General features: G+C 38.1%; 1 protein-coding gene across 1 annotated transcript; it reads right to left on the bottom strand.

Moving 5' to 3' along the window:
* Positions 1–3,182: 3,182 nt before the first annotated feature.
* On the bottom strand, positions 3,183–24,714 carry si:ch211-57n23.4 (immunoglobulin superfamily DCC subclass member 3). Its single transcript, XM_043217292.1, has 14 exons — positions 24,316–24,714; positions 18,199–18,510; positions 16,832–16,976; positions 16,624–16,754; positions 16,256–16,393; positions 16,014–16,172; positions 10,101–10,266; positions 9,492–9,742; positions 9,228–9,392; positions 8,714–8,902; positions 7,817–7,933; positions 7,607–7,733; positions 7,303–7,429; positions 3,183–6,993 (listed from the first exon to the last, which is right to left on the bottom strand). The coding sequence occupies exons 1-14, from the start codon at positions 24,359–24,361 to the stop codon at positions 6,904–6,906; spliced, it is 2,163 nt and encodes a 720-aa protein (XP_043073227.1). The 5' UTR covers positions 24,362–24,714; the 3' UTR covers positions 3,183–6,903.
* Between the last annotated feature and the right edge of the window lie 1,494 nt (positions 24,715–26,208).

The following is a 26,208-nucleotide window of genomic DNA, read 5'->3' as shown; positions in this document are numbered from 1 at the left end:
TTCAATTGTGTGTGCCACAGGAATGTTTAAGCACAAGACACACTGCAAGACTTTCGGTTGTCCCAGTTGACGAACAACTGACTTCTTGAAAAAGTCACTGTGCTTTCTGATACGCCACGACTGTTTCACGATGCCAATCTTACGTCTGGGACCGCCGAAAATCGCACAGTGTGTCTTGGGTTTTATGCTTATTAGAGTATTCTCGAGGTTTTGGAACAGAGCTCTAGACAGACTTAGATTGATCTGCTAGTGACAAATGCAATGCAGGTGTGCACTGCCTTCACAATGGACTTTTCAGGAGATCAGAAAACTGCAGAAAAAAAGCATCTCTTCCACCCATGACAATGGCGCTCTCTGGGTTTGCCTTTTTGCACTTTCATAAAACGTAAAAACAACTTCTCTCTCTCGCTCTCTTAGATGCATGCAGAGAAAATAGGACCCTTGAGATGAAATTGGATTTTAAAAAAGCTACTTGACTTCCGACAGAAGTTTACACACAGATATAAATGAAGACTTGTCAAGGTTGCAAGTTCCTACCTCTTTCTTCGCCTTTCCCCAATGTCACAAATAATAGTTACTTCAACACCTAACAAATCAATAAACCAGGACGCTACAAGTATGAGCTGATCTTCATATATATTCATGCATCTACCGCGAAATTGTCAGGAACATACTGTATAGAAGAATGGAAGAAAATGAAAGCTGAATTTACTTAACAGAAGTCAAAATGAAAAGGTCAATAATATAACACATAAATTTAAATATACCTAACATGCGATTCGGTAATACACAGAGCTGTTTAGTTTACACTTTAGAAGCCAAGCCTGTACAAATGATCTGATAAGATGTTAATTTGGTCTTGGTTAAATGATATAATCTTCTCTAGGTGCTAGTTGGCATGTGCATCACACAATCAATCAAAGTGAAGCCTAACACACCCCCTTTATCTGCACACGTGATCAGGGCCATATAAAAGTGCCTGTTATAAGCACCTAAATGTAGCACCTAAACACAGGGCTTTGGGCTTTTGATTCTCACTGGCTTGACGCTGCATCTACTCCTCACAGCTGGAGATTCATTTGGATCTATAGGGCTAAACAACACACCAATCACAGAGAGGAGAGAACAATAAAATAATAGCAGGAAAGCAGACACAAATGTGTTATTAGTAAACGTATGAGTGACAGGGCAAATGATTTGTTGTTTCAATTCAACAAATTCTTGGAAAGCATGAGTTGCTGCCCATTGTAACATACCTAAGAATAAAGTATGGGAGGTAAACCTTTTCCTAATAGGTCTTTGACGGCACTAAAACATGTGGTGTCACATCAGGAGACATCTCTAGGGTGAAGACAGGAGAGGCTCGCAGGGTGAGGTTTCCATGGCAACAGCAAAAGGGTCGAGAGGCTTTGTGTGTGTGTGTGTGTGTGTGTACAGGCAGGTTCAAAAGAATTGTATCGGTCATTCAGTCATGAAAAGAAGAGACTAAAACAGCAATTTAAGAGCATGTAAGAGAAATATGGATGAGACTATCAGAATGAAAATGATTTTGATAAATGTAACTTTGCAGTGCCCACTTATTAAAAGTCAGAAACATGAACAGCATTAGCATTAACAAAATTAGCTTTTCCTCAAGTGTAACTTAAGCCTCCATTTAATAGCGAGTAAGTAATTTGTATGGATCTGTGGGCATGTCCTTCAGGTATTCTAAGCATGTTGGAGCACCTGGCAAGTCTTTGATGATTTGATAAATGGTTGTCAGATTTTTTTTTAAAGAGGTTTTAATGTTGCTCCACCATTATCATCTATGGACATTGTTCTTCAATTCATTCATCGCTACTCTCTTATGAAAGCCAGGTTTCGCAAAAAAAAAAAAAATAATAATAATAATAACATGGTTACTGTAGTTAAACTACGGTAGCCAGAAATCAACCATGGTTTTGCTACAATAACCACAGTTTAGCACTTATACAAACGATAAGCAATATGCCAAAAACATGGTTACTACACTGGTGCATTTTCTTACCTCGTGGGAAATGACTTTTTTCTTTCTTGTTGTAATAAAACTACAGAGCCCACAAAGTAACATTCGCGTGCGTGACAGACCAAGTTTCTGTGTTTTTGAAAACACGAAAAATTATAAACCACATCCAGCTGTGAACGACTAACGCGCCTGCGCAGTGAGCGCGCGAACTATCCACAAGCGTTTTCTTGCGTAGAGGGTTTGTGCACGCGCAAACGCTTTCTAGCGCGTATGCGAGTCACTCTAACGTTTTTACAATTTTTGCATTTGTTTACATGGCTTAATAATAATGATAATTATATTAATAAGAATAATAATTGAAATAGAATGTATTATATTTTATAATATAATAAGATTTACATGCTTTAAATGTTCGATCAAAAGTAGCCTATTGCTATAGGTTGGTTGGAACTAGCTTTCTACTGAATTCTACAACCCTGAGCAAGACATTGTCTGAAAACAAGTCTTAATATCTAATACAATACCTTTGTTACTTTTGCAAGTAAACTCATCTTGATTTAATGGTGCCGTGAACTATTTTTACTGTAAAACAAAACCAATATACTGCAAACTTATTGTGGTATTAGTATAAGCCTGTGCTTCAGGACAAACCCTTCCAAAATAACAAGATGACATTTTCACTTAAATGCTAGCAGTAGAAATGTTATAGCTGAAATATGTGGCTATGGCCTGTTTAAGGAGACAGGTAGAGTACTGGCTGAGGAAGAGCTGTATTTTCTTTTATTTATGAGACAGAGCAGTGAATGGTTGAGCAGTTCTCTAATGTGCCGTCTATTTAAAGCAGGTTATTTAGAACGGCAGCAGGCATTTCAGTACACCTAAATGATATCAGGCTTTAGGCAATGATCAAAACAAGGGACAGCTTTTGTGAGGAAGAACTTGGCAGGGATAAAAGGTTATTATCTTATTCAGATGAAGCTGGAGGTGATGGGTAGAATGATAGTTGCCACTGATTCATGCATCTTAGCCATTAACAGAGTAGAGCAACATGATTTTAGAAACATGAATTACTTATATTCCAGGTGTGCTATTGTTTTTACTTGTGTGAGTGTTTTATTTTTTGATAGATCAATAAAAGCAGTACTTTACTATGCGTCACGATACAAGTAATCACACAAAAATATTTTTGCTCTTTTCTTTTATTTGGTTTCAGGCGCCCTGGAATTTGAACAAATTAGAAAAAGCAGAGATCTGAGACCGCGCTATTACAACAGTCACCTTAATCAAGAGAGAGCTCAGCAATGACATCTTGGAGTATTTCCAAAGACATTCCCATTGGTTGCTAGGTAAAAGACGGTCATCGTTATTCTCTTCAAACAGGAAAGGAATTAATCAAAGTCCATTCACGAGAAGACAACCGCTAGACAAGCTAATGATGCAATACATGCAGTATGTTGAAGGATCTAGACATTTTTGATTTGTGATCTGGTAAAGACCAACAAGCCAATTAGAGAAATGCTGTAAGATCGGAGGAGCAACATGATAAATGTGAATCACGAGCTTTGTTGCGCTGACAGATCAATTCAGAGACTGCAGTCTGCATATTAAGTCATTACCAGTTTACAAAACAACCACGCTCCATTTACGTTAGCATTGTTTAATCCCTTCATTTACAGTGGCTCTGTAATTGTCCATTCACTAGATCTCCATCTTTAATCTTTTTGGTTGGAGACACCACAGTCTCAAAGTGTTTAAAGCTTTTCAGGTTCAAATAACTCAAAAGGAAGTACATGTTAAAGCATTGTTTTTCCTCATTGGTTCTAGCCCTCAAACTCTACATCTCAACTATTTTTTTTTCTCTTTTTTTCTAACCAGCGGGTCATAATCCAAACAGACTGGGGATTCACTCATTTATGTGTGCTATTTAACCATTTGCAAAAGCGTTATCTGCACACTACACAAATCGAGTGTAATATAAAGGCAAATAAACGTAATAAATCCCAAGTCAGATCTTTGCCAGCCTGCTGCATTCAACCCGCTGTTTTTTTTTAGGTTCCTAACAAACACTTTCACATTCTCCTTCATCTGCTACAGAGAAATGAAAAACAAAACAGGCGTTTATCAAAATGGACAGGAAAAAAAGCAACAGCAATAATTAAAATATTAATAATAATAACATTACAAAAAACGAACATCAAAATGCTATCGTTCCAAACCAAGGTAGGTACCATGACAACTTTGTGAAAGAGAATAGAAAAAAAGTTCTACAAAAAGAACCAAATATTGTGTTTAAAATATGAGTAATCTAATGTTTACCGCTATACGAATCACGCTATACAGCTACAAATCTAAAATCCTCCCTTTTTCTTTCTTGGAACATTTCAGTTGTTTTAAATTAATATAAGAATGGGAGTTTTAGTCCATGGAAGGGCTGTTTCAACTGCAGTGATTGTGGGTAAACGTTTAACACTCATTTTGTTCAAAAGGTCAACCTGGAGTAGAGTAGAACATCTTCAGGAAAGCAGGTTTCTTTGCCTGTAAATCTTAAAGAATGATATCCTCATCTAGATCTACATAGTTAAAAGCCTCTTTGCTTTCTTGATAAGGATCAGTAAAAAAAAATCAAGTTCTTTGGTTCCATTCATATGTTACTGTATACACATAGTTCCCTTGACTTTTTGAAACGGTATCTTTGACCTCTACTGACTCCAGGTTTGACCTACTGTTGGCCAATCGCAAAAAAAACACACATTTATGCATTAACTCAAACATATACCGTACACTCATGTATGTTCCTGTGCTTTGGTAATGAAGTGTTACAAAAGATAAAGGGTATGAATGTTAAATATGAAAGAGATATTTGGTATTATTATTATTCTACTATTTGGCACGTTCGACTCAGTTATCATAAAGAGGACACAAATGTTCCTTCTCTCGTATCAACATATAAAATCTCCTTGAAAATATATCCCATTTTCATTTGGTTATTATTTAAAGGTTAAAAGGTTTTCAAAATAAAAATATGGCAGTTCACTGTCAAAAGAGGGAAAACCGAAAATGTTTGACTATTAAAGCATATTATTTTTGCTGATATTTGTGTGGTTATTAGGTTTCTTATTAAATCCATTTTATTGCAGCTTCCCCTTTTAACATGAACTGCAAAAACAAACGGAATGGCTTAGGTTCATCTAAAGAGGACACTGATATAAAGACAAATGAAAACCTTAAACATTTTTACATCTTTGGATATCATAAAGCTTGGTTTTCATATCAAAATCATTTTTGGGATAATCTGCTGCCATGCCTGTTCCTTTGGGAAAGAGAGAATGCAGTGGTTTCTCAGTAAACCCAAAATCAACCATCATCTCGCAGCTCCTTCAAGTTCCCATGGCAACCGATTTGGCATCTGGAGAAAAGACCAGTTGGTTTGGCTGGAAAGAATCACTTTGGATAAGCATCCTCTCGATGCCATCACATATTCCTTGGTGGAAAGCAAAATATCCTAAGCTTTTGGTTTTACAGTATTTTTTTGTATGTGTGGTATCCACGTGGAAAGGCCCAAAAATATCTAATTAAAATTCTCAAGGGTCCATGCTCTCCATGTGGAATTTTTTTCGTATCTCATCCTCTGAACAAAATAAATCCCTTTCTGTACCTGCTGTATTATCTTTTTCTTTGGAGTTTAGGTTTATCAGCACAGAGAGGAATCCACGGAACGGCTTGACAGGATCCTAATCATCATATCCGAAGCATACGATGGATCCGAGGTGTGTCTGAAGTATTCCACAGCTTAAACGCTTCTGTAGACATCTCGCAGGGAGGGGTTCCCAGACAGCTTTTGTCTGCTAAGGCAATATTTGGAGCCAGAGGACGGGCAGCCACGGTCACACTCTCCATGGCAGTCGACCAGATGGGCACCTGAATGCAGGTTCTGGAGGCAGCTGGCACAGGCACTGGCAGTGGGAAGAGTAGCGGGTATCTGCTATTTTTTGGCTGAGGTAGGCAAGCTTTATTAGCAGGGGGCTAATGTCAGCCCAACATAACATTCTGAGGTAGCTATCTTTGGAGGTACACAGCTTTTGGTGGGCATTATAAAGAATAGGAAAGAGGGTAAGGTGAGAAGAATCCATCACCTTTATGGTTCCTCTGGGGTAGAGCCTGCCTCGAGGCATGTACGGTGAAACATATAACAATCAATTTATCTGAACTCACACAACCACAAGCGAAGGCAAAATCAAGGCCACGTTATTCATCTTGGTATATCCGAGCTAAGGCTAACAAATGGAACAAGCTCTGTTCCCTGTAATCATTTCAACTGAGAATATGGCTTATTGTAGCTTGTTTTGTGAATCATGCAGTTCACTAAATCGCACATACTGAAGAGAAATATTGAGATTATTCAAACGGTCAGTCTTTATATTTGGCATCAGTTTCAGGCACAATGTAAGGCTACATTTTATTACCAGAGGACGCATTGCAAAAGGAAGTTTTGGTTTTAGCAGAAAGCCCTTTGGTAATAAAATATAAAGCGGGTTTGGTATCGTGTTTCGCTTCCATTGTGTGTTTATGCTCAGAAATAGTGCAGTAACTATTCGTAACTTAGCATGCTAGCATTAAAAAAATGACTACAGTATCTCCTAAGGCTATTATTTGGTGTTCTTGTGCGGACACATTGACAAAGATCTTTAAAAGGAGTCAAGTTTGATTCTAAAGGGAGTGAGCAAAAGAAACAAACGGGACAGCTCGATTAGCGAAATGTTTGTAGTTAAAATAGGCCCGTTTACACCTTTAAACAGTAGCAGCAGTTTAGGTGAAAGACTGGGCATGATACATATGGACTAAAGGGAATTTGGTGGGTAGGCTAGGCAGAGGAACCACAAGGAGAGAGATCACTGAGGCAGTGCTAGCTAACACTAATGCTAGCCAGTGCCTGTGCCTGTGCCTGGCAGACTGGATGAGTGCTGCTCAATAAGAACCTGGCATTGGGCCTGGCGATCTATATTTTGTCCCTAAAATAGAGAAAACAGCTGTTAGTATGGCAAGTTACGTTTTTACAAACCTTGACAATCAGAGCACAAGTTCAGTTCCAACTGTTGATACACAAGAAAAGGCTATGAGAAAAGTGTTTTGGCAGTGACTATTGAGTAAATCGTGCACTTCATCTGCTAACCACAGTGAATCTACTGAGGTAAGATATTCTGATGACAAAATCGAGAGTAGCATATCCATTCGATAACTGTTTTGAGCTAATATTTTTCCACAGTCGAGAAAATGAAACCAAAAAAAACGTTGCTGAGAAGCTCGACTGGAAGTCTTACTTGTGGAACCAGTTCAATGCCGTGAGCAGGTTGTGTTACTGCCGCTTTTGGGATGCCGTTGAGATGCCCTCCGTCTTCACCTTGTGGTACAGACCAGCTGTCCTGAGTCCCCTTCCTACAGAGGAAACTGAGGGGGAAAAAATCAAATGTATTTTTTATACTTGTACTCTTTCATCTTATTATGTATGTACATACACACATATGCATTATAAAAAAATAAATGTAATTGTTATTATATTGTATATTACATGTACATGACGTTATTATGTTTAATATTTTGTGAAGTGAATCAAAGATCCGTTACCTGCGCCGATATCCAAACATAAGAAAGAGCACACAGAAAATGATGCAGGCCATGCCAATGTGGATGCCAACCACAATGCTGCTCACCGAGCTCTCTACACCCCTGCAGTTACACTGAGTTTCCTCTCCTGAAGCAAAGAAAATCACTATTATACATTTGTATAAAAAAATGATACACAATCATATATGCCAAAAACAAACGCTAAACCACCTGCTCTGGTTTTAGCGCTAGTTCCGTCCTCGGCCAGTGAAACAAGTTTCTTTGAACAGTCGCTCTCTCCATTGCCATTATAGGCCACCAGTTTTACTTCATAAACAGCGCCGGGGTCTTAGGGGGGAGAAATGGAAACTGTCAGTATCACACACACACACACACTGCAAATCAATCAAAGTTACTGATGCATTTGCTTCACACATGCACAATCTAATACATATTCATTGAGCTGGTTTTGTTGACTCTGCAGTCACAGTAGAACTATTGATCAGCTGAGTCATGGTGCTCGAGGTCCAGTGTAAAACCTCCTGGCCATTACGGTCCTTTTACTTGTGCAATTTTCTTGTTATGCGGTGTAGAATCTGTTTTTTGTCAATATCTCAATTTCCCACTCTCCTCTGACTTCTCTGAATTCACACATTTGTCACGTAACAATGCCAGGAAATACTTAGAGGAGCATTTGTTCTCTAGTGTTCATGATTTGTTTCAGGTCTGCTCTTAAGTTGGGTGAGTGGGGCAATATTTCAGCTGTCACTGTAACAGGTTATGGAGACAGAATAGTTGAGCGAGAGAGTATCCAGCATAAAACGTTAAAATAAGGAAGGCTAGATGGAATCTGATGGCTTTTTTTGTGCTGACAATTTTTTTTTGTTGTTGCTAAATTGCACTTTAGCTTATTATTAAAATGATGTATTTTGTAATAAATACAATTCTCTACACAGAGTTTGAAAACCCCTGACTTAAGATATACTTAAAATCTATTTATATTAACATTTAACTACATTACATTAGTAAACCATTTGGCATTTCCAAAGATATCCTGCATCTATAGTCTATAGTTGTGTCGATATTTTCATATAGTTTACACAAACAAGAAATCCAATTTCCCCTCACCGAGATGAGAAATGGTGTGAGTATTAACATGGCATGGCAACTGAATCGGTCCCAGGATTTCTCCGTGGGGGACCCTGCGGTAAGACACTCGGAAACCCTCGGTTTTTCCAGGTTTATTGGGCAGCTCCCATAGGACCTGGACTGCAGTGGTGTTTATTGCTTTGGTGAAAAATGTAGGTGAACTGGGCACTAGATAGGGTGCAAAGAGAGAAAACACATTATACTGTGCTCAGAGTACGCTGTCAGAGTTCTTTCTAAAAAATCATTAGGCATAAGGTGGATGAACAAAAAGAGAAGCCATAGAAAAACTGATTCTCAAACATCTGTGAGCAGAGGAAAGATAATATTAAAGGACAAGGTAGCAGACAGAGGAAGACAAAAATGCTGATGTGCGAAAGAGAAGATAGAGTTAGGAAGAGAGAGTTAGGGAGAGAGAGAGAGAGAGAGTTTGAAATTGTAGTGACCTAAGCAAAAAATAAAACATGCAATGTATAATCTGTATGCAACTACATACCGCCCCCTAGTGTTGTGGAAACGACAGTGCTGGACCGTTCACTAGCGCCCAGTGGAGAGTAAGCCTTCAGGTAGATGGAGTAGGTGGTCGCGCTTTCAAGGTTTGTGAGGTCGTGCTGAAATGTTGTCTTACTCACAGCCTCTTGTAGTTCTTTGCTTTCAGGCTCTGAAAACAACAGTACGCCAATTTTTAAGCGACACTCCAAAAAATACTAGCAGAGAGCAAAATATGTTAAAATTGAATCTGAATTCCAGAGGCACTCACCGCCGTATTTGCGGATATGCAGCACATATCCGATGATCCCGTCAGTGATTTCAGCTGGTGGTTGGGTCCAGGAGAGCTGCAAGGTGGTTTTAGACAGAGCCGTGGCTTTCAGGCCCTGAGGGGCATCGGGTAGCTCTTTGGCCAGGGACACAGCCAGACGAGCACTGGCCTGGTTAGTGCCGGCAGAGTTTTCAGCAATGCATTGGTATATGGCCTCATCCTCTGATGTGATGCGAGTCACAGCCAGGGTACTGAAAACATTCATTATTGTTATTATTATTTTAAATCTGTACTCTAAATTTAACATGCACATCTCACAATGCGAATAACAGAATATAAAACACTGACATCTAGTGGACAGAAATTGGTGACGCCTCCAGACAAAATATTGCAGGTAGATAAAGCAATTAAAATATTGCACACAATTTAATAATAAAAAATAAATAAATAGAAAACAATGAATATAAATTAAATGTGCTTATATAAATAAGAACAATAATAATACAAATCTAAATAGGTATATGAACAAATTTATGAACTGTGTGTTTCAGCAGTAAGTTTGTGTATTCCCTGTCATACCTACGATTCTCATACAATTTAAGCGTGTACCTGTTATTGTTAGTGAGTTTCACATTATCGCCCGGGGTGAGAATCTTGCCATTCTTCAGCCAGATGATATGAGGTTCAGGAACACCCTGAGCAACACATGTGAACACAGCACTGCCTCCTGCTGGCTTAGAAACAGACTGCGGCCACTGAATGAACTCGGGAGGAGCTGGGGAAACAGGGTGAGACCAGGGTTATTAGAGTTCAATCAATTTAAAACTAAATCATACGCAAACTAATATATATATATATTTTTTTATTTTTATTTTTACTTGAAGCAAAATATATGTTATGTATGTATGAAAATAACTAGAACTAGAGCTGAAATAAAAATGCACAAAGCTACATATACAAAGACTTCAACAAAACATTACAAAAAAACATAAAAAAATAAGAATCTTATACTATTAATTTAAATGATGCAATATCGATCAGACTAACAGTCGGTGAGACTAAGACCAAATGACAAGACAACATTATTTATTTAACCAATTTTTATATAATTATATAAAAACTAACCTGCTTCAATCACTCAAAATAAAAATGTCACGTAAAAAAAAAAATTGTGGACACACATACTCACTATTAACTATTTGCTTTTTTTTTTTTTTTTTTATCATGCATAGTATTACCATATTGGCTGCTTAAAACTCTTACTGTACGAGTTTGCTCATTTAAATGTCTACCACATTTTTTATTTCATTCATTTATGTGAAATGCAGTTGTGGACAGTATGGCAGCGAGGCAAAGATAATACATTTGTTTAACAGCGAGACACTTTATATTAATATTTAATCAATTAAAACGATTTAATATTTTAGCATTATATGGCTCTTTGAAACGCACTAACGTTCACATCAGATCTTGAACTTAAACTCTTTTTATAAGCGCTCTGTATCTTCCTGAATGACCTCGTCTGGCTCAGCAGTGCAGATGCGGGTTCACCGTTCCGCTTGACACTCCTTCAGTGTCCACACAATGGCCTTGCATATATGTAGAGCTCTCCAGACCGCAGGACTATGCATCTCATTGATCTACTGACACCCACCACAACCAAACACCCCCACAAGACCCCCTTCTCCCTGGGAAGAGGGTCCGAAGTAGTCTGTGGAGGTGTAGAAGGTCATAGGTCAAAGGGAACCCTATTTCAATAGACAGCTATTAATCAATGCAGGCACAGGTCTTTAAAACAGCGCCGCTTCCCCTTCAAATGAGGTCAAAATATTTTGAACCGTTGGACAAAAATATAGATTTGCCAGATCAATATGAGCTGCAGAGAAGCTGTTTAATTGGGTTTTGCAGCTGATTGTTCCGTTTGTCATCATTGTGTCCTGAATAATATCTCTAAAGACAATTAAAAATGAAAAGATGTAAGATGTAGTTTAGGATCAATCTGTAAACAAAGTGAGTTTATGGACAAAGACACACACATGTTTGAGAGAGAGAGTTTGTATGTATAACCCTTATATAGCTTATACGTATAACTTGAGGTTACAATGCCACAAAACGTATCATATATGTGCAAGTAGGCCTGAAATTAAAAAAACAGCCTATAAAAAACACTTCAGTGGGTTCTGCCCAGGCTTAAGGGTCAAAGTGAAAAGTGGGAGTGGTGTGTGTATAATGAAACTATAGCAGGGCACAATAGGACAGAGGTCACTTCAGACCTCCAGACACAGTCTGAATGAACAGCGTGTGTGTGTGTGTGTGTGTGTATGCATGAGGAGGGGTGTCATTCATCAGCAACATCATTGTTGTTCTTGAACCTGAGCAGAACTGTTGATGAATAGACATCGTTGAATAGAAATATTTTAAACCGAGGAAGAACTAAATAAAGGCCAGAACTGAAACATGCTGCATCTGTCTGGCTGATATACATATCTGCGTATCTTAAGAATTTGTAATGTTTTTGAAAAGAGACTATGAATTGGTACTCAAATATTAAACATGGTTCTTATTATTAGCAATGCTGAAAACTGTTTTTTTTCTGCTTTATATTTTTGTATAAACAGTGATCAATCATTAATGCATCCTTGCTGAATAAAATATGAGTTTCTTTAAACAAAATAAAAAATCTTTGCATTACAACATTAAACAACACGGAGTAGTGTAAAGGCTGCTGAAAATTCAGCCTTGTCAAGAAAAGAATAAATCACATTTTGAAATGTATCCAAATAGAAAAATTATATTATTTTATTACAGTTTTTACTGCATTTTTCAAAAAAGTAGGCAAACTTAAGAGACGTCTTTCTCAAACATTGCAAAGCATAATTATTCCAAATATTTGACTGGTATTACCATACTAAAGCAACTTTTATCAGTTGATATTTAACATCAGACCTGATTTCCAAAAGCAATGCGAATCATTTTTAACCATATTATTATAAACATTAACTATAAACATGCATTTTACGCTTTTAGAACTGCGTGTTTGTTTTTTTACATTACAATGTATAACGGTTGTTAAAGACTATTTAAAAAGACTAAGATCTACTAAGGTCCAACCTAAACTGTAAATGTTCAGTGAAAGTCAGCTATGAATACAAGCACACCTAAAACACACAGCACATGTCGATCTGTGACCGATTCAGATGGATTTATAATTTCATGACATGTAATTTCCCCTGCCTGCGAGGAGGAAGCAATCAGAGTACAATTAAATAACAGCATCAGCTTTTGCGGTCTGTTTTCCATCCAACAGCTAACCAGCTGTGTCTTTACAACCAGGATCAACTGACAGCATCAGTGCCCAATCCATCTCATGTATTGATCAGTTATTCTTTTAGCAGGGTCTCGGATCCTGACCTTGAGTCTGATCAGGTGGCTATTCCTCATTCATTTAATCCTGTTGTGTGACTTACGCAATCAATTAACATTATTGAAAAACATGGCTGCCTCCATGACTTGAATAAACTGGCTCTTGAATGCATTCGCTGAAGTCACATACGATGACTTAAATCAATGAGTCTCATGCTTAATATGAATTGCTGTTTCTGCACCTGCTTTGATGTGTAGGCACACATTTTTCAGATTGAGAAAATGTAACTTAAGGAAACCCTCCGCTGAACCAGATGTCAATATCCTTTTTTTATATTAAAAATAGCCCAGGGTGGAAATAAAGGAACGGGTTCCCTCAACACAAAGCTGTTGTAACGTCACAAATCCCCCCTTGAACTTCGTCACCCTCTGCCTGACCACCAGCTGGGACGAGAACAACTGGCCTCATAATGCTATGGAAACTGGGGGAGGGGTCATGAAGGCCCATCACCCTTCCTCATTTGAGGACCATCCATTCTGCTGCTTCATCACCTGTCTGTCAGAGGAGGCTCCACCCACTCTGCTTCCTAGGCCAATGTCAAAGGTGAGAAATGAGAGGGCAAAGGTGAGAGGGGATACCTCGCCCCTCCTAAAACATATACATGCACACTAGGAAGACTGCTCTTTGCCTGTCCGTCTTCCTTTTTGTTCTCTATTGTCCACATCCTGGCTCAGCATCTGTCCCAACCTTCATGACTGCGTGAAAGTGCAGAGCTCACGTCCACAAAGAGCAGTCTGGAGGACCATAACCTGACCTAAACAAACCCCTCAGCTTTGAACTTGAGAAGGATGTGCTGATTTTACCTTTGTGAACGGCAGACAAATATACAAATTCCAGTCCTTGTCTATCAGTTAAAATGATTTAAGATGGCTTCTTCTATTTTAATATATTTTTAAAATGTAATTTATTACTTTGCCATTACTCCAGTCTTTAATAAGTAGCATGCTAATATGTGGTGTTTAATAAACATTTTGTATCGTGTTCAGAACAGTTGCGCTTCTTAATATTTTTGTGCGTATTAATAAAAACAATTTGTAACATTACAAATGTCTTTATTGTCACTTCTGAATAATTTCATGTATCTTTGCTGAATAAAAGTTTTAATATCAATATCACTGACCCCAAACTTAAGAACCGTACCTATACTGACACGGTAACACTTGAAGTGAAATAAATGAACATAATTTAGAATACATTACCTAAATGATGAGCAATATGATGTTTAAACATTAAATTAACATTTATCAAGATTAATAAATGCTGTAAATCTGATAATCCATTATACCGAACGTTAAATGTTATCATATTAAACCTTATTATAAAGTATTATTAATCAAACGTATTCTTGCGCAATTCCTTCATAATTAATTACATTTCTGTCACTCTGTGTTACTCTAAATTTAATTTTGCTGCACTGATCTGAATGATGCTTTTCTCATGGTTTGTTGCGAAGGTTTTTGCTTTCTTTCTTTCTTTCTTTCTTCTTTTTTTGGAGAAATAACCTATCCTAATCTCTTTGTTCCCATCTTACACAAAAAGTGGATCAATAAATGAATCGATACATTCAAGATTAACTCCCCCAAATGGCTTCACTGCCAATTCTGTTGTAAAAAGACTGATAGGGGTGACTATTGATTGATCAGACTTAAGCTGGACATTTGGGACACAGATAGAGAAAGCACACCTGGGTGCAATTTCAGCAATAATTTAACAAATGAATGGATGCATAAAGCTATGGGACAACAGGATAATCCTCATTATCACAGCAGATATTTTCACATATCTGCCTCCTGGCCATCACTCCAACAGTTTAAGACGTTAAAATGCATTATTAGGATTATTTTTTAAGTTCAGATGAATAAGAAGCTTAGTCTTTACACTTACTACTACCGACTGTGGTATTAAATATGGCTTTTGTACTAGGCCTCTCGTGGATGATTTCCCCATTTGTTCTCATGTTGTCTTTTCCTAAAGACCCCCAGTGTGCAGCTACTTTGAAGAAAGCCAATGAAAGGAGCATATATACCTCAGGGATATATGATCAGGTTGAATGTATGGACAGTAGCAGGGTGATGGATGAGATGTGTCATGGGGTGTTGAAGGGGGGATATCTCCTAACAGCTGACTTCATTACCCAAGCTATTCCTCTCAAGCCCAGCTGGACAGCAGCAGCAGGCCATAATTACCATAATGGCAGCCAGAATCTCACACCATCAGACCCAGTACAGAGTGAGGAAAAAAACAAGGAGGGCAAAGGTGAGAGAAAGGAGGGCCTGAATATTGACTTCTCCTGCTTTGCTGGCCAGTCAGCTTCCAAGGGTCATGTTCAAAACCAGTTCTGCTTAACGTCTGGCCAAAAATACTATGTTAATTCAATACAAACACAGATACAAACATGCACACGCAAAGACAATAGGCTTGCTCTGTTGTGCTCAGTGAAGTGTGTAAATAATAAAATTACTGTAATAGTGAACTTCCGTCACAACAAATCAGAATTAAGCAGTGTGGAGTCAGCTATTATTTTCCACATGGGTTAATACCATTTACGGAATACTGAAGCTAAAGTATCTACTTTTCTGATTCAATACACTACCGTTCAAGATTGGGTCCAGTAAGATCAAAAAAATGGTTTTATTTGTTAAATACAGTCTTGCTCTTTTACACTTTGTAGTAATAAAAAAGTCACAAAAATAATAACAGGTAAACTGATAATGATAAGAAATGCTTCCTCAGCATATTAGAGTGGTTTCTAAAGGATCATGTGACACTGAAGACTGAAGCAATGACTGCTGAAAATTCAGGGGAAAAAAAATTACATTTTAATATATTTAGAATACAGAATATAGAAAACTTTAATATTGAAATATAGAAACTTTTTTCAATAATTTGTAATAATATTTAATAATATTACTGTTTTGACTATTTTGACCAACGCCGAACTTTGAATGCTAGTATATATCACAATACACTGCAAGTGATCTTTCAGCTGAGACTAATGAATAAAATGAGGAGAAATTAGATGAAACCCTTTTAAATGTTGAGTGGAAAATCAGTAAGAACGTGACAAAATATCTTCAGTGCAAATCCAGGAAGTTTACCTTGAACTACCAGTCTGCCCAATGCAGTACGCCTCATCCTGGTCCCAGGCCGGTTGGCAGCACACACATACACCCCAGAGTGCTGAAGGGAGACATCGGAGATCATCAGATTCCCCGTCCCGAGCACTTGTATGCCCTCCACTCCGATGGATCGGCCGTCTGAAAGAAAAAACACAATAAGACAAATCCAACTGCTAGAATGTTACATTATCTTCGTACAGTTTAAGTGTGAGGATTCATACCAAGTCTACTCCAAGACACAATCGGGCGAGGGTTTCCAGTGGCGATACACTCCAGGATGGCGGTCTGATGGACAGTAATGGTGAGGTTCTGTGGGCCGGAGAGGATGACTGGCTCCTTATAGATGCGAGGAACACCTCCTGAGAGTAGAAGGGCAAATAAAGAGATGATGAAACAGGAGCTAAATTACAAATCACTAATATAAAGGTTGACATTTGACATCATGACATTTGAGGTAATAATCAATGCGCTGGTTGTTTAATACAAACATAACACAGCACATTGCTTATTTACAGAACACATGAAGTTTAAGGTTAAGGTTATGTACATGCAGTCTGGGGTGTTTGTTAGATCAAGGGTGACTACTGACCGGTTACGTTTAGATAGGCCTCATGACTGTAGCGGGTGTTGGCGATATTAGTGGCAACACAGCGATAAACACCAGCGTCTGATTTCTTAACGCCTGTGATCTGCAGAATACCCATTGGGAGAAGTGTGTACCTGTGGAGAAAGGGCAACATTAATGAGCAATACTCCGAGGAAGAATAAATTGAAAGACAGTAAGAACTGTGTGTTACCTGTCATCGGATGTTCCAAGCACAACACGGTCCTTCTCCCAAGTAATGCTAGCTTCAGGAATACCATTGACCTGACACTGGAAACGTGCAACACCTCCCTCATCTACTGACATGGACTCTGGGTGTGTGTGGAATTTTGGAAGAGCTGCGGAGGACAATTCAGGGTTATTTATAAACCAAATTATTTCTAAACGATCATGTAACACTGGAGACTAAGTAATGGCTGTTGTGTAAAGTAAATTTGAAAAGCTATTAAAACAGAAAACGGTTATTTCAAATTGTAAAAAAAAAAATGTCACAGTATTATTGTTTTGTGATTTTTTTTTTTTACTGTATCAGTCATATGCATCTTGAGCAAGCATAAGCATTTTCAATTCAAGAGACTTCCTTGAAAAAATATTAAATAGAGTAGATTTTTATTAATATACATCAAGCATAAATGTATCAAAAAAGGTTTTGGTTTAGTTTAATTTTTTTGAAAGAAATATTGACCACACTTCATATAAGGTGGCCTTAACTACTTATGTGCTTGCATCAAAAATAAGTACAGTGTACTTCTTGAGCTCATATTGTATTGCAAAACACTTTTGATAATATCGAGGTGGGATACGAGTAAGGTTAGGGATAGGTTTAGTGGTATGGGTAGGATTTAGGGATACAGTGCAAGAGATGGGTCAATAGTGTAAATACTAATGTAATTACAGAAATTAATGTTATTAATGTATGTAATATATTTAAAATATAACTACAATGTAAAAACATGCATGTACATTATAAGTCAATTGTAAGAAATGATTAATTTAAATGTAATTACAGTAGTTAAAGCCACATAATATATAGTGGGACAAAATATTATTTATACAATTTTGCTTGTGAAGTAAATTTATCCTGTTCTGAGGGTATTCAAATATTTGAATATAACTTTTTATCTAGATATTTTCTAGATACAGAAATAAAGGTATCACAACTGTGATATTGGCATCTAAAATGGTGATTTCTATTGGAGATGTAGGGTGAGGTGCCAGGAGAATTGTGGTCTAAATAGCCTGGTCATTCATATAATCAATAGGTAGGGGTGTTAGAAGAAAGTGCTCCCAATGAGAGTTCATTGCCATGGTAACAGTACCTTCTGGGGAAGCATGTAGTGACAACTATAATTCTACAGGATTATCACCCACCCTACTGCTTTTATTGGACCAAAGGGAAAAGCAGAGGAAAATGGGAAAGGACAGAGTAACAGATAGTAAACAGACATTGGTACCTTCACTAAATTGGGTAATCAAAGGCAAAGTATAGAGTTTCGTATCTGAGTGAAAAACTGTCACCCTGTTGCCCATGTTTGAAATGCTTGCTCTTTAGTCACTCACATGCGAGTTGCACACGGGCTTTGCGGCTGACCAGCATGCCGTAGTGGTTCTGTGCAGCGCAGTAATACTCTCCAGCATCGGTAGCATCTCCATCCCGTCTCTTCTGGAAGCTGCGGATAAGGAGCGTCCCGTTGGATAGGATCTTCGCCCGACTGCCTAATCCTGAAAGCAGCGGAGCTCCGTTCTTGTGCCATGTCACCGTAATGGGACCCTCGCCTTCCACCCTGCAGTCCAGCATCAACGGCCTGTCCCGTACTGCGATAACATCACTGGGCTCAGTAAGGAAAGCCAGCTCAGATCCATTACACAAACCTGATAGTGAGAGAGAAATGGAAGATGGCTCAGAACACAACTGGAACAAACCAGATTATAATAAAAGCTAAGCACTTGAAACACTTATGATTTATAAAAAGAATAGTGAATAAGTTCCATTACGTTTAACAGACACTTAATATTCCATTATATTATTAATTTGACTGCTCTGATGGTATCAAAGGAGGAACTTTCATGGATATTGAGTTTATGATATACATGCACATTTTTGTGTTTGCAGTGTGTCAGTGTTTTCTTTTAATTCAAGACTCCTTCCTCAAAATGAAAACTTCAATATCTAAAATTGGATGTGTGTCTCGTAACTGATGTCATTGTGAGCGTTCCTATCTAAGCATATCTGCCTATTTACTCAGTATCACCAACCCAAACTTGGTCATCACAATAGAGACAAACGCAATGCAGCCAGTGAACCATAGTGGGCTGTGACAAAGCCAGAGTAGAAGGGATGGAGAATTAGGGTGAGTTATGGGGTCAAGTTAAAGGAATCTCTTTTGAGTAAACGCACCCTTGATGACAATAGCCCTGTGACGACACCCTTTTCCCAAAAACAACTCCCAGCAACCACCAGGAGCCTTCTGCACCCCTCTCAGTCTGGACCATCTGCCCCCCACTTATACAAACCCCCACTATTCCAAACCCCCAGCGATCACATTTTCCTTTCAGTCTGATTCCAGGGTGACTTTCCCATGCCACTGGTTCACCCCGGTCCTCTCTAATTGTCAACTTGCTACATGGCCATTTCATACATCTTCTGTGCTTTTCATATGGACAATTCCAGACCTATTCCACCCTTAATGTGACCTCTGGAGATGGCCAGTGTCTCCGGCAGCTGTTATGTTAAGGAGCACAAGTCTGCTCTTGAACTTGCACTAGATGTACCTTTAGCATCTGTTAGGTGGATACAACTGACCCCATTTTCAATATGCACCTCTGCTTGCTTAAATATAATCACTTTTGATTACTGGGGTCTTCAAACACCACCTGCATTGATTGTGACAGCTGTAAGTAAATAAGAGTCTTAAAGGGATACTTCACCACAAAAATAAATATAATTTATAATGCAAAAGATATGTTTCCATGAATGACAGGGTTTACATTTGTTTTAGGCCATACTAATGGCCATTGTGTATACAAAACATGTTGAAACATTTTTTAAAATATCTTCATTTGTGTGCAGAAGATAATTTGAAGAATGTTGGTAATCAAACTTGTTTGTAGCCGTTGACTTCCATAGTGTGGAAAATTACTATAGAAGTCTGGCTAGCAGCAGTAGTATGCATACAAACATTCTTCAAAATATCTTTCCTTGTGTACGCTTGAGTAAAGGGGTGAGCAAATGATGACAGGATTTTCATTTTTAATGGACTATCTGTACTATATTGGTTATTAGCGATATTTAAAACATTAGCAATAACATATATAGATATTGCTACGCCAAAAGGGCATTTTCACATTTAGGAAAACTTTAACATCCTCTACTGCCCAATGAAATTTTATCTTCAAAAATACTAATAGGTTAATGACAGTGTTGAAATTATTTTTAGCAAATCTCCAAAAAAAAAAATACTGTACATTATAATCATATGACGAATAATTTACTTTTGATATTGTCCGGAAATATCTGTTTCACACTAATTCAAAGTGCATATGGGAAACCTAAAATATCTGACATTACCCATGTACCTTGGATTAATATACCTTGAACCATATCAATACAGGAGTCCATAAATATATAGCACTATAAACTAGACATCCAATGCAGGGAATATCTGAGATGCACCTTTTGCTCCCAGTTGGGTCACACACTGAGCAGATGTAGATGGGACGAGTCTGCCTCTTCCTTTTTCATTTTTATGAGGGCTAGCTTACATCTGACCCTTCCCTGGCTTACTCCACCCGAAGTGTTAATGAAATTCAGAGGTCCCAAGGGAAAGGGGGGTTATGTCACACAAGCTGGACTCAGAAATACAGAGAATAACACAAGGGCCCAAGCAATAAAGATATAAATGTACAAATATGTTCGTTCTCGCTTGATATATCCCATATCCAATAATGGAATATTGTAGGAGAGATATAAATTGACTGGATATTTAACACAAACCACCTTAGAGAACAATTGAACATAATAATATAATGTTTTTAAGATGTTTCTGCCCACCTCACAATAGACTGTGTTCGAGAATCTTCCTATTAGAGAATTTGTCATTATACCTCAAACTCCAGTATCTAAGATCTCCTTTGTTGCTACAACAATGATGATGGTGCATAAAATATTTTGCATTATAAGTCTATGCTAATAACCTATTCTAACCTGCATGAGACCCGAACAGAAGTGTGATTAAGAGCTCAAGTCTGGGGATAATTCTGATCATTCAGATGAGAGGTGGATAGAAATCGGGTTTTGGGGGTTTGTAGATGGTGTTCTGAGCAGCAGGAGACCGCCACCCATCCCCACCCCTTGAGCTGTGACCTCACTCCCTAAAGGGTCATGAGAGAGTTGGTGAAGGGTGGATGAACAACGCAGGGCTTAAGGCAGACAGCCTGTGTCCAGTCACACACACAGACCCAGCCCCCAGGTTGGTCCATTGTCCCCAGGCTAATGTTGGACCTGAACTTCACAAACTATTGTTGGAAGGCAGACATCTTTCTAATGACCTTCATCTCTAACCAGAGTCTCTAAAGGGTCAATGTGGCAAAGATTTACAACAGACCCCACCATCATCTTGCTATATATATACACACAGTCTGCAAAGCTGCACTTGATCAGAAATAAAAGAAAAACAGCAACATTGTGAAATATTATTACGATTTAGAATGTTAGCATAGTAAAAAATGTGATTTAGTTCATTTGATGACAAAGCCGAAGCTGTATCTTTGCAGAAGTATAAAATATTACAAATATATCAATTGTCCATCCATTTAATGCATTCTTGCTGAATATAAGTCTTTTGAACTTTTGAAAAGATGGAAAAATAGTGAACACATCTCCATCTCAGAAAAAGGAAAAAGAGCTCTGAGAAAAGCTTCAAGGATATAGAATTGTAACTTCAGGCCAAATATTCAAATTTTAATGCTCATTACAATTTCTATATGGGTCTCTCCATTGTCCCAAGACGATTTTAGCATTACTGAAACTGGCCTGGCACTTTTGTGATATAAGTGATATAAGCCCTTTGAAAGAAATTCTAGATGTATACGAACATTCACAAATTCCTCTCGCTCTCTTTTTCTCCCATTATTTCCACGGAGGCAGCAGGAGATCTAACATAAACAATAGCTGAATACAAACTTGGGGGAGGAATTGTAAAGAGCTGCGTAGAGAGGGGGGATCATGCTGCTATGGGTGGGCTTCTTTTGACTTCATAATGGGAGTTAAATTCTTCCTGACTACAACAGCCACAAGCCGCCTGCACAAACACTCCTTTGTGTTGGTCATTTGAGGCAAAGTTGTCTTTTGTTTAAACACTGATTGTCATTAGGTGGCATATGCCAAGTTCAAAGTCATGCACACACTTTTGTATTTCCACTCAAGAGAGGAAACAACCCCCTGCAGTTTCCCTCCACCCTCCTCATTAACCAATTACCACTCAACAATTAGCTCTTCTGTGCTCCTCTTTTGATCTAGCCTCCACTTTTCCTAAACATGTCTCAAACTTTTTCAAAGGATGTTTTAAGATGCTATTTTCAGTCATCTAATGATGCTTAGCGAATTATATGTGTTTCTATTAATTAGATTGTGTCTGTAGGTCAACAGCTTTTTATGAAAAAGTCTTTGCCAGACATAAAACCTTTGGGTAAAATCAATAAGCAATATGCTCCAATTGCAAGGGGGAGGATACCCCATCACTATGGCCTCAGGTCTTTAATTATTGGGATAAGGACCAGAAGGGGGTCCAGGGCTTCCATTAAGCCAATCTCATTAATGGAGCAACCAAGGGTTAAAATGTCCCTCTGCTGCAACATGCAAGTTTTAATGCCACTGTTAGTTCTTGTTTGGCTTCATGAACCCTTAATGACTTTCTTTACCAGAACCACTGAAACTATAAATTTTAAAGCCTCTATATACAAAGCAATTTTGTGGCTGATTAGCCTATACATTGCATTACAGGTTATTAAGGCAGCTTGATTACAGTGAGGAAAATGCCTACCGCTCCAATTAGAGCAATGAATGTTCAGATTAAAGTGGCCATGGCCTTATATCATCAAGCAAACATGATTGCTCACAACTTTTCGTGGCGATATACTGAATAACATCTACTGGAACTTAAAGCTGGCCGAAGGATTTATATGCTTTTGTTCAAATTTCCCAGGTTTTTCAACAGGAAGGAAATCAGTGCAGTGATTGAGACATCGGCCACCCACTGCAGCTTGTGCCCTGTATGTGGATTAGCTAGACGGTGTCTTGTCAGATATGCCTTCTGGAGTGAGAACTTTCCACAGATGAGGAGTCTGTGGAGGGATTACTCCAGCATAAACATATTCAGGCACTCATAAACCTCCAACAGCTTTAAGGCGATTTTAAATTTACCCCTACTTCCCAATAAGATTGGAGCAGTGTTATGGAGATCGGGGTGTTGGGGTCAGGTCAAAGGGGGTGGGGAGAGGTGGCCACTTTTGTCTCCCCGGCTCTTTTTGCTCCACCCGCATTGGACCGCTCCGCTGTCCAGAAGGGGGACCCCAAAGGTTAACACCGCCCAAGGTCAACGCAGCCCCTCTGTCTATAAGGTCATCTGTTTCTACCCCCCTCCTCCCTGAGACTCGCCATCTCCTTCTGTTCAACTTTCCGACTATGTTTATTTATTATTCCACGGGAGATTTATTCTAAAGATCACGCATGATCCAAACTCATGGCCATAACATCTGGTTCGAAAACAAACCGTTTTGATCCCAATCCAGTCATTTAATCTCTTTATAAAAATATACAAGCAGAACAGAAATGTTTGATTCTTATAAGAAGGAGGAAAAAATTTTACAGAGAAGAAAAAAGAAGTTAAAGTCTATGCCATATCCCATATGATCACTATATAGATCGCAATATCTTACATTGCTTTGGATATTTATAAAATGTTGTTAAACATTTAGTAGCCTGAAGAGTAAATTAAAATGATAATCAAATCAGACAAATCAACTGTCAAAAAATGCTATTGATTTCATGCAGTTTTATTTTCTTTCAAGAGTCTATCCCAACACTACATAAAAAGTTTTTAACATTATGGCCCAATCTTTGTTAGCATGCATTTAACTTAATTTCTGTCATTTCTGCTAAATGTTAAGGGTTTGATTTATTTATTTTTAGACTTAAAACCCAAATACTTAAATCAGCAATTAGAAAATACTAAAAAAGGTGAATAGTAACAGCTGAAATTGCTATTTTACATTTTACACTTTTACACTTTAACTTTTCATTTGCATCAATGGCTTGTCCTGCATCAGCGTAAAGAAAAAGTATTTGATATAGGCTAGTTAAAGACAAAGCAGTAAAATATGAATAAATATTAATATAGTAACATTTGAATTAGTTTTAATGTCGTACTTTCTTGATTCAAAGCACTACTGAAGGCATAATAAATAGAAATAAATCAGACTTTTTGAAGAATAGTCTATTCCATTACAAACAGTTATTCTTTTGCTGCAAAACATCTCAAAATACGATCTTCATATCTTTCTGGTCAAACGATGCTGCTATTAAAATATGGAAAGCAAAGTGCAAACAAACAATGGGTGGGCTAAATAAAATACAAAGGGCTATTTTTACGATGTAAAAACAAATAAGTTTATACTCACATGAACCAACAAACGTCAGGATGGTCAGGAAAATCCGTGGCTTCATTTTTTCTGTGTAAATCCTTTCAAAAAAACGAGAACAGGTAGGCTACTTCTTTGGGGTTAAAAGAGTTTAAAAAGTGAAAGGGGGAAAAAATGCAATTTGTTCTAGCGCAAACGTCTTTGTATTCGAACAGCCTACAGATCCAAAACGAAGTAAACCTAATATAACATCATTACACTACGCGTTAACGGCGCTCCAGCTGGGCGCTGCTGGTCACGTCCACGGCCACTTTGAGAATACCTCGCGAGCGGCTCCGGCCTCCAGCACAGCGGCGAGCGCGTGCGGCGGTCATTCATTATTCATGATATTGTTGCCGCCGCTTGACGCTGACGCGCGCGCTCTCGCCGTCAGTGACAGGTGGCGCTGTGATGAACCAATCGTTAAACCGGCCGCCGCCTTACCTAACGTTATAGCTAACGGTACATTTGAGCAAAACGGCCTCTTTAGTGTTTTTTTTACAACAAGGGGTTACACTCAGAGCCTGACGTCGTTCATCAAATATTGAAAAATTAAAATCGTGAAAAAGTTCTAATACTACTTTATGTTCGTTTGGATACCAATCAAATTTGGCACGTTGTAGTAACGTTAGTCGGAACAACGGGAGCTTTGTGGTCAGCGTTTGTTTTGGTACTGTAAAGTAGCCTAACCTTAACCAAACCTTATTTGCACAGCGTTTTTAGTCCAAGCTGTCTCGTCCTGTGTGGTCAGACCTAAAGCGCCATTAAACCCAGGAAAACACCCGACGAACTGATTCAATTAGCAGCGATTAGCATATGAAGCAGTATATGAATGGATCTGCATGCTAAATAAAGCCAGTGGCCTGCCCAGGGGCCCATCCCCTCCCATTATAGACTACTAATTGAAAGGAAGTATTTAGAGAAACATTTGAACAGGCAGAGAAACACCAATTATAAGACTGTTCAGCCTCACCATGAAAGAGCACGTTCATTCAGTCACATAACAAACTGGTTGAGGCAAATAATTCACTGAAATGCAAATCTGTATTATGCACGTGAAAGAGCCTATTTATATTATTTATGTAGCACATTAATAATGTTACAAGAATGAGGTCATGCTGTTAATTAAGCAATTCGATAATACTGAATATACAGTACGGGTCCAAATATGCGAGACCGACATATTAGCATTTTGCAAATCCCCTCAAAAGGAAAAATAGTAGTATTTGCAGTTTTGTAATTTAATGAGCATTTTTTTTTGTCATATTGTGAATTGAAATCATGCTGCAAATTAAATTATTCCTTGAATAAATATGTGTAGCCCAAGCATCTGCAAGCACAAGATAAATGCTCAAATTTTTACATTTGTCAATTTTGCATGTTTCATTATGTTTCTTTTAGTTATAATTCATTATTAAATTCTACCATTTTTAATCTATTTTCAGATTTGAACTCAATTTTAAAACCCTTATTCAAACTTCTTGCCCCCAGCAGTCTAATGTTTTCCTACGCAATAGGTAGGCATATGCTGATAAGAAAAGGCATTTTTAATAAAATGGCATAACTAAAATAGCAAATTGCCTTACGACGTATAACATGCGTAACACTGTAATGCTCAGCACATCTAATTATGTAATCTAATTATGTTAAAACACTTGGACCAAGGACTCTGAAAACATTATTCGTTAACATGATGGGATAAAAGCACTTTATTAGAATTGTAAAAAAAAAAAAAAAAGAGAAAAAAAGTTTCTGTAAACCTCATTCCATCCGTTTTGTGTTACAGGATTGAGGATTGGCTGTCCTCGGGCCAGAGGAAGAGATCAGAGTGTGGCAGAGAAAAGGAATCAGACGGGCCTCACCTACCGTTCCGCTCGCTCCTTATCCCATTAG

The sequence above is a fragment of the Puntigrus tetrazona genome, chromosome 19, assembly GCF_018831695.1.
Source record: "Puntigrus tetrazona isolate hp1 chromosome 19, ASM1883169v1, whole genome shotgun sequence".
In the NCBI taxonomy this organism is placed as follows: domain Eukaryota; kingdom Metazoa; phylum Chordata; class Actinopteri; order Cypriniformes; family Cyprinidae; genus Puntigrus; species Puntigrus tetrazona.
This window is presented reverse-complemented; position numbering and strand designations above follow the sequence as displayed.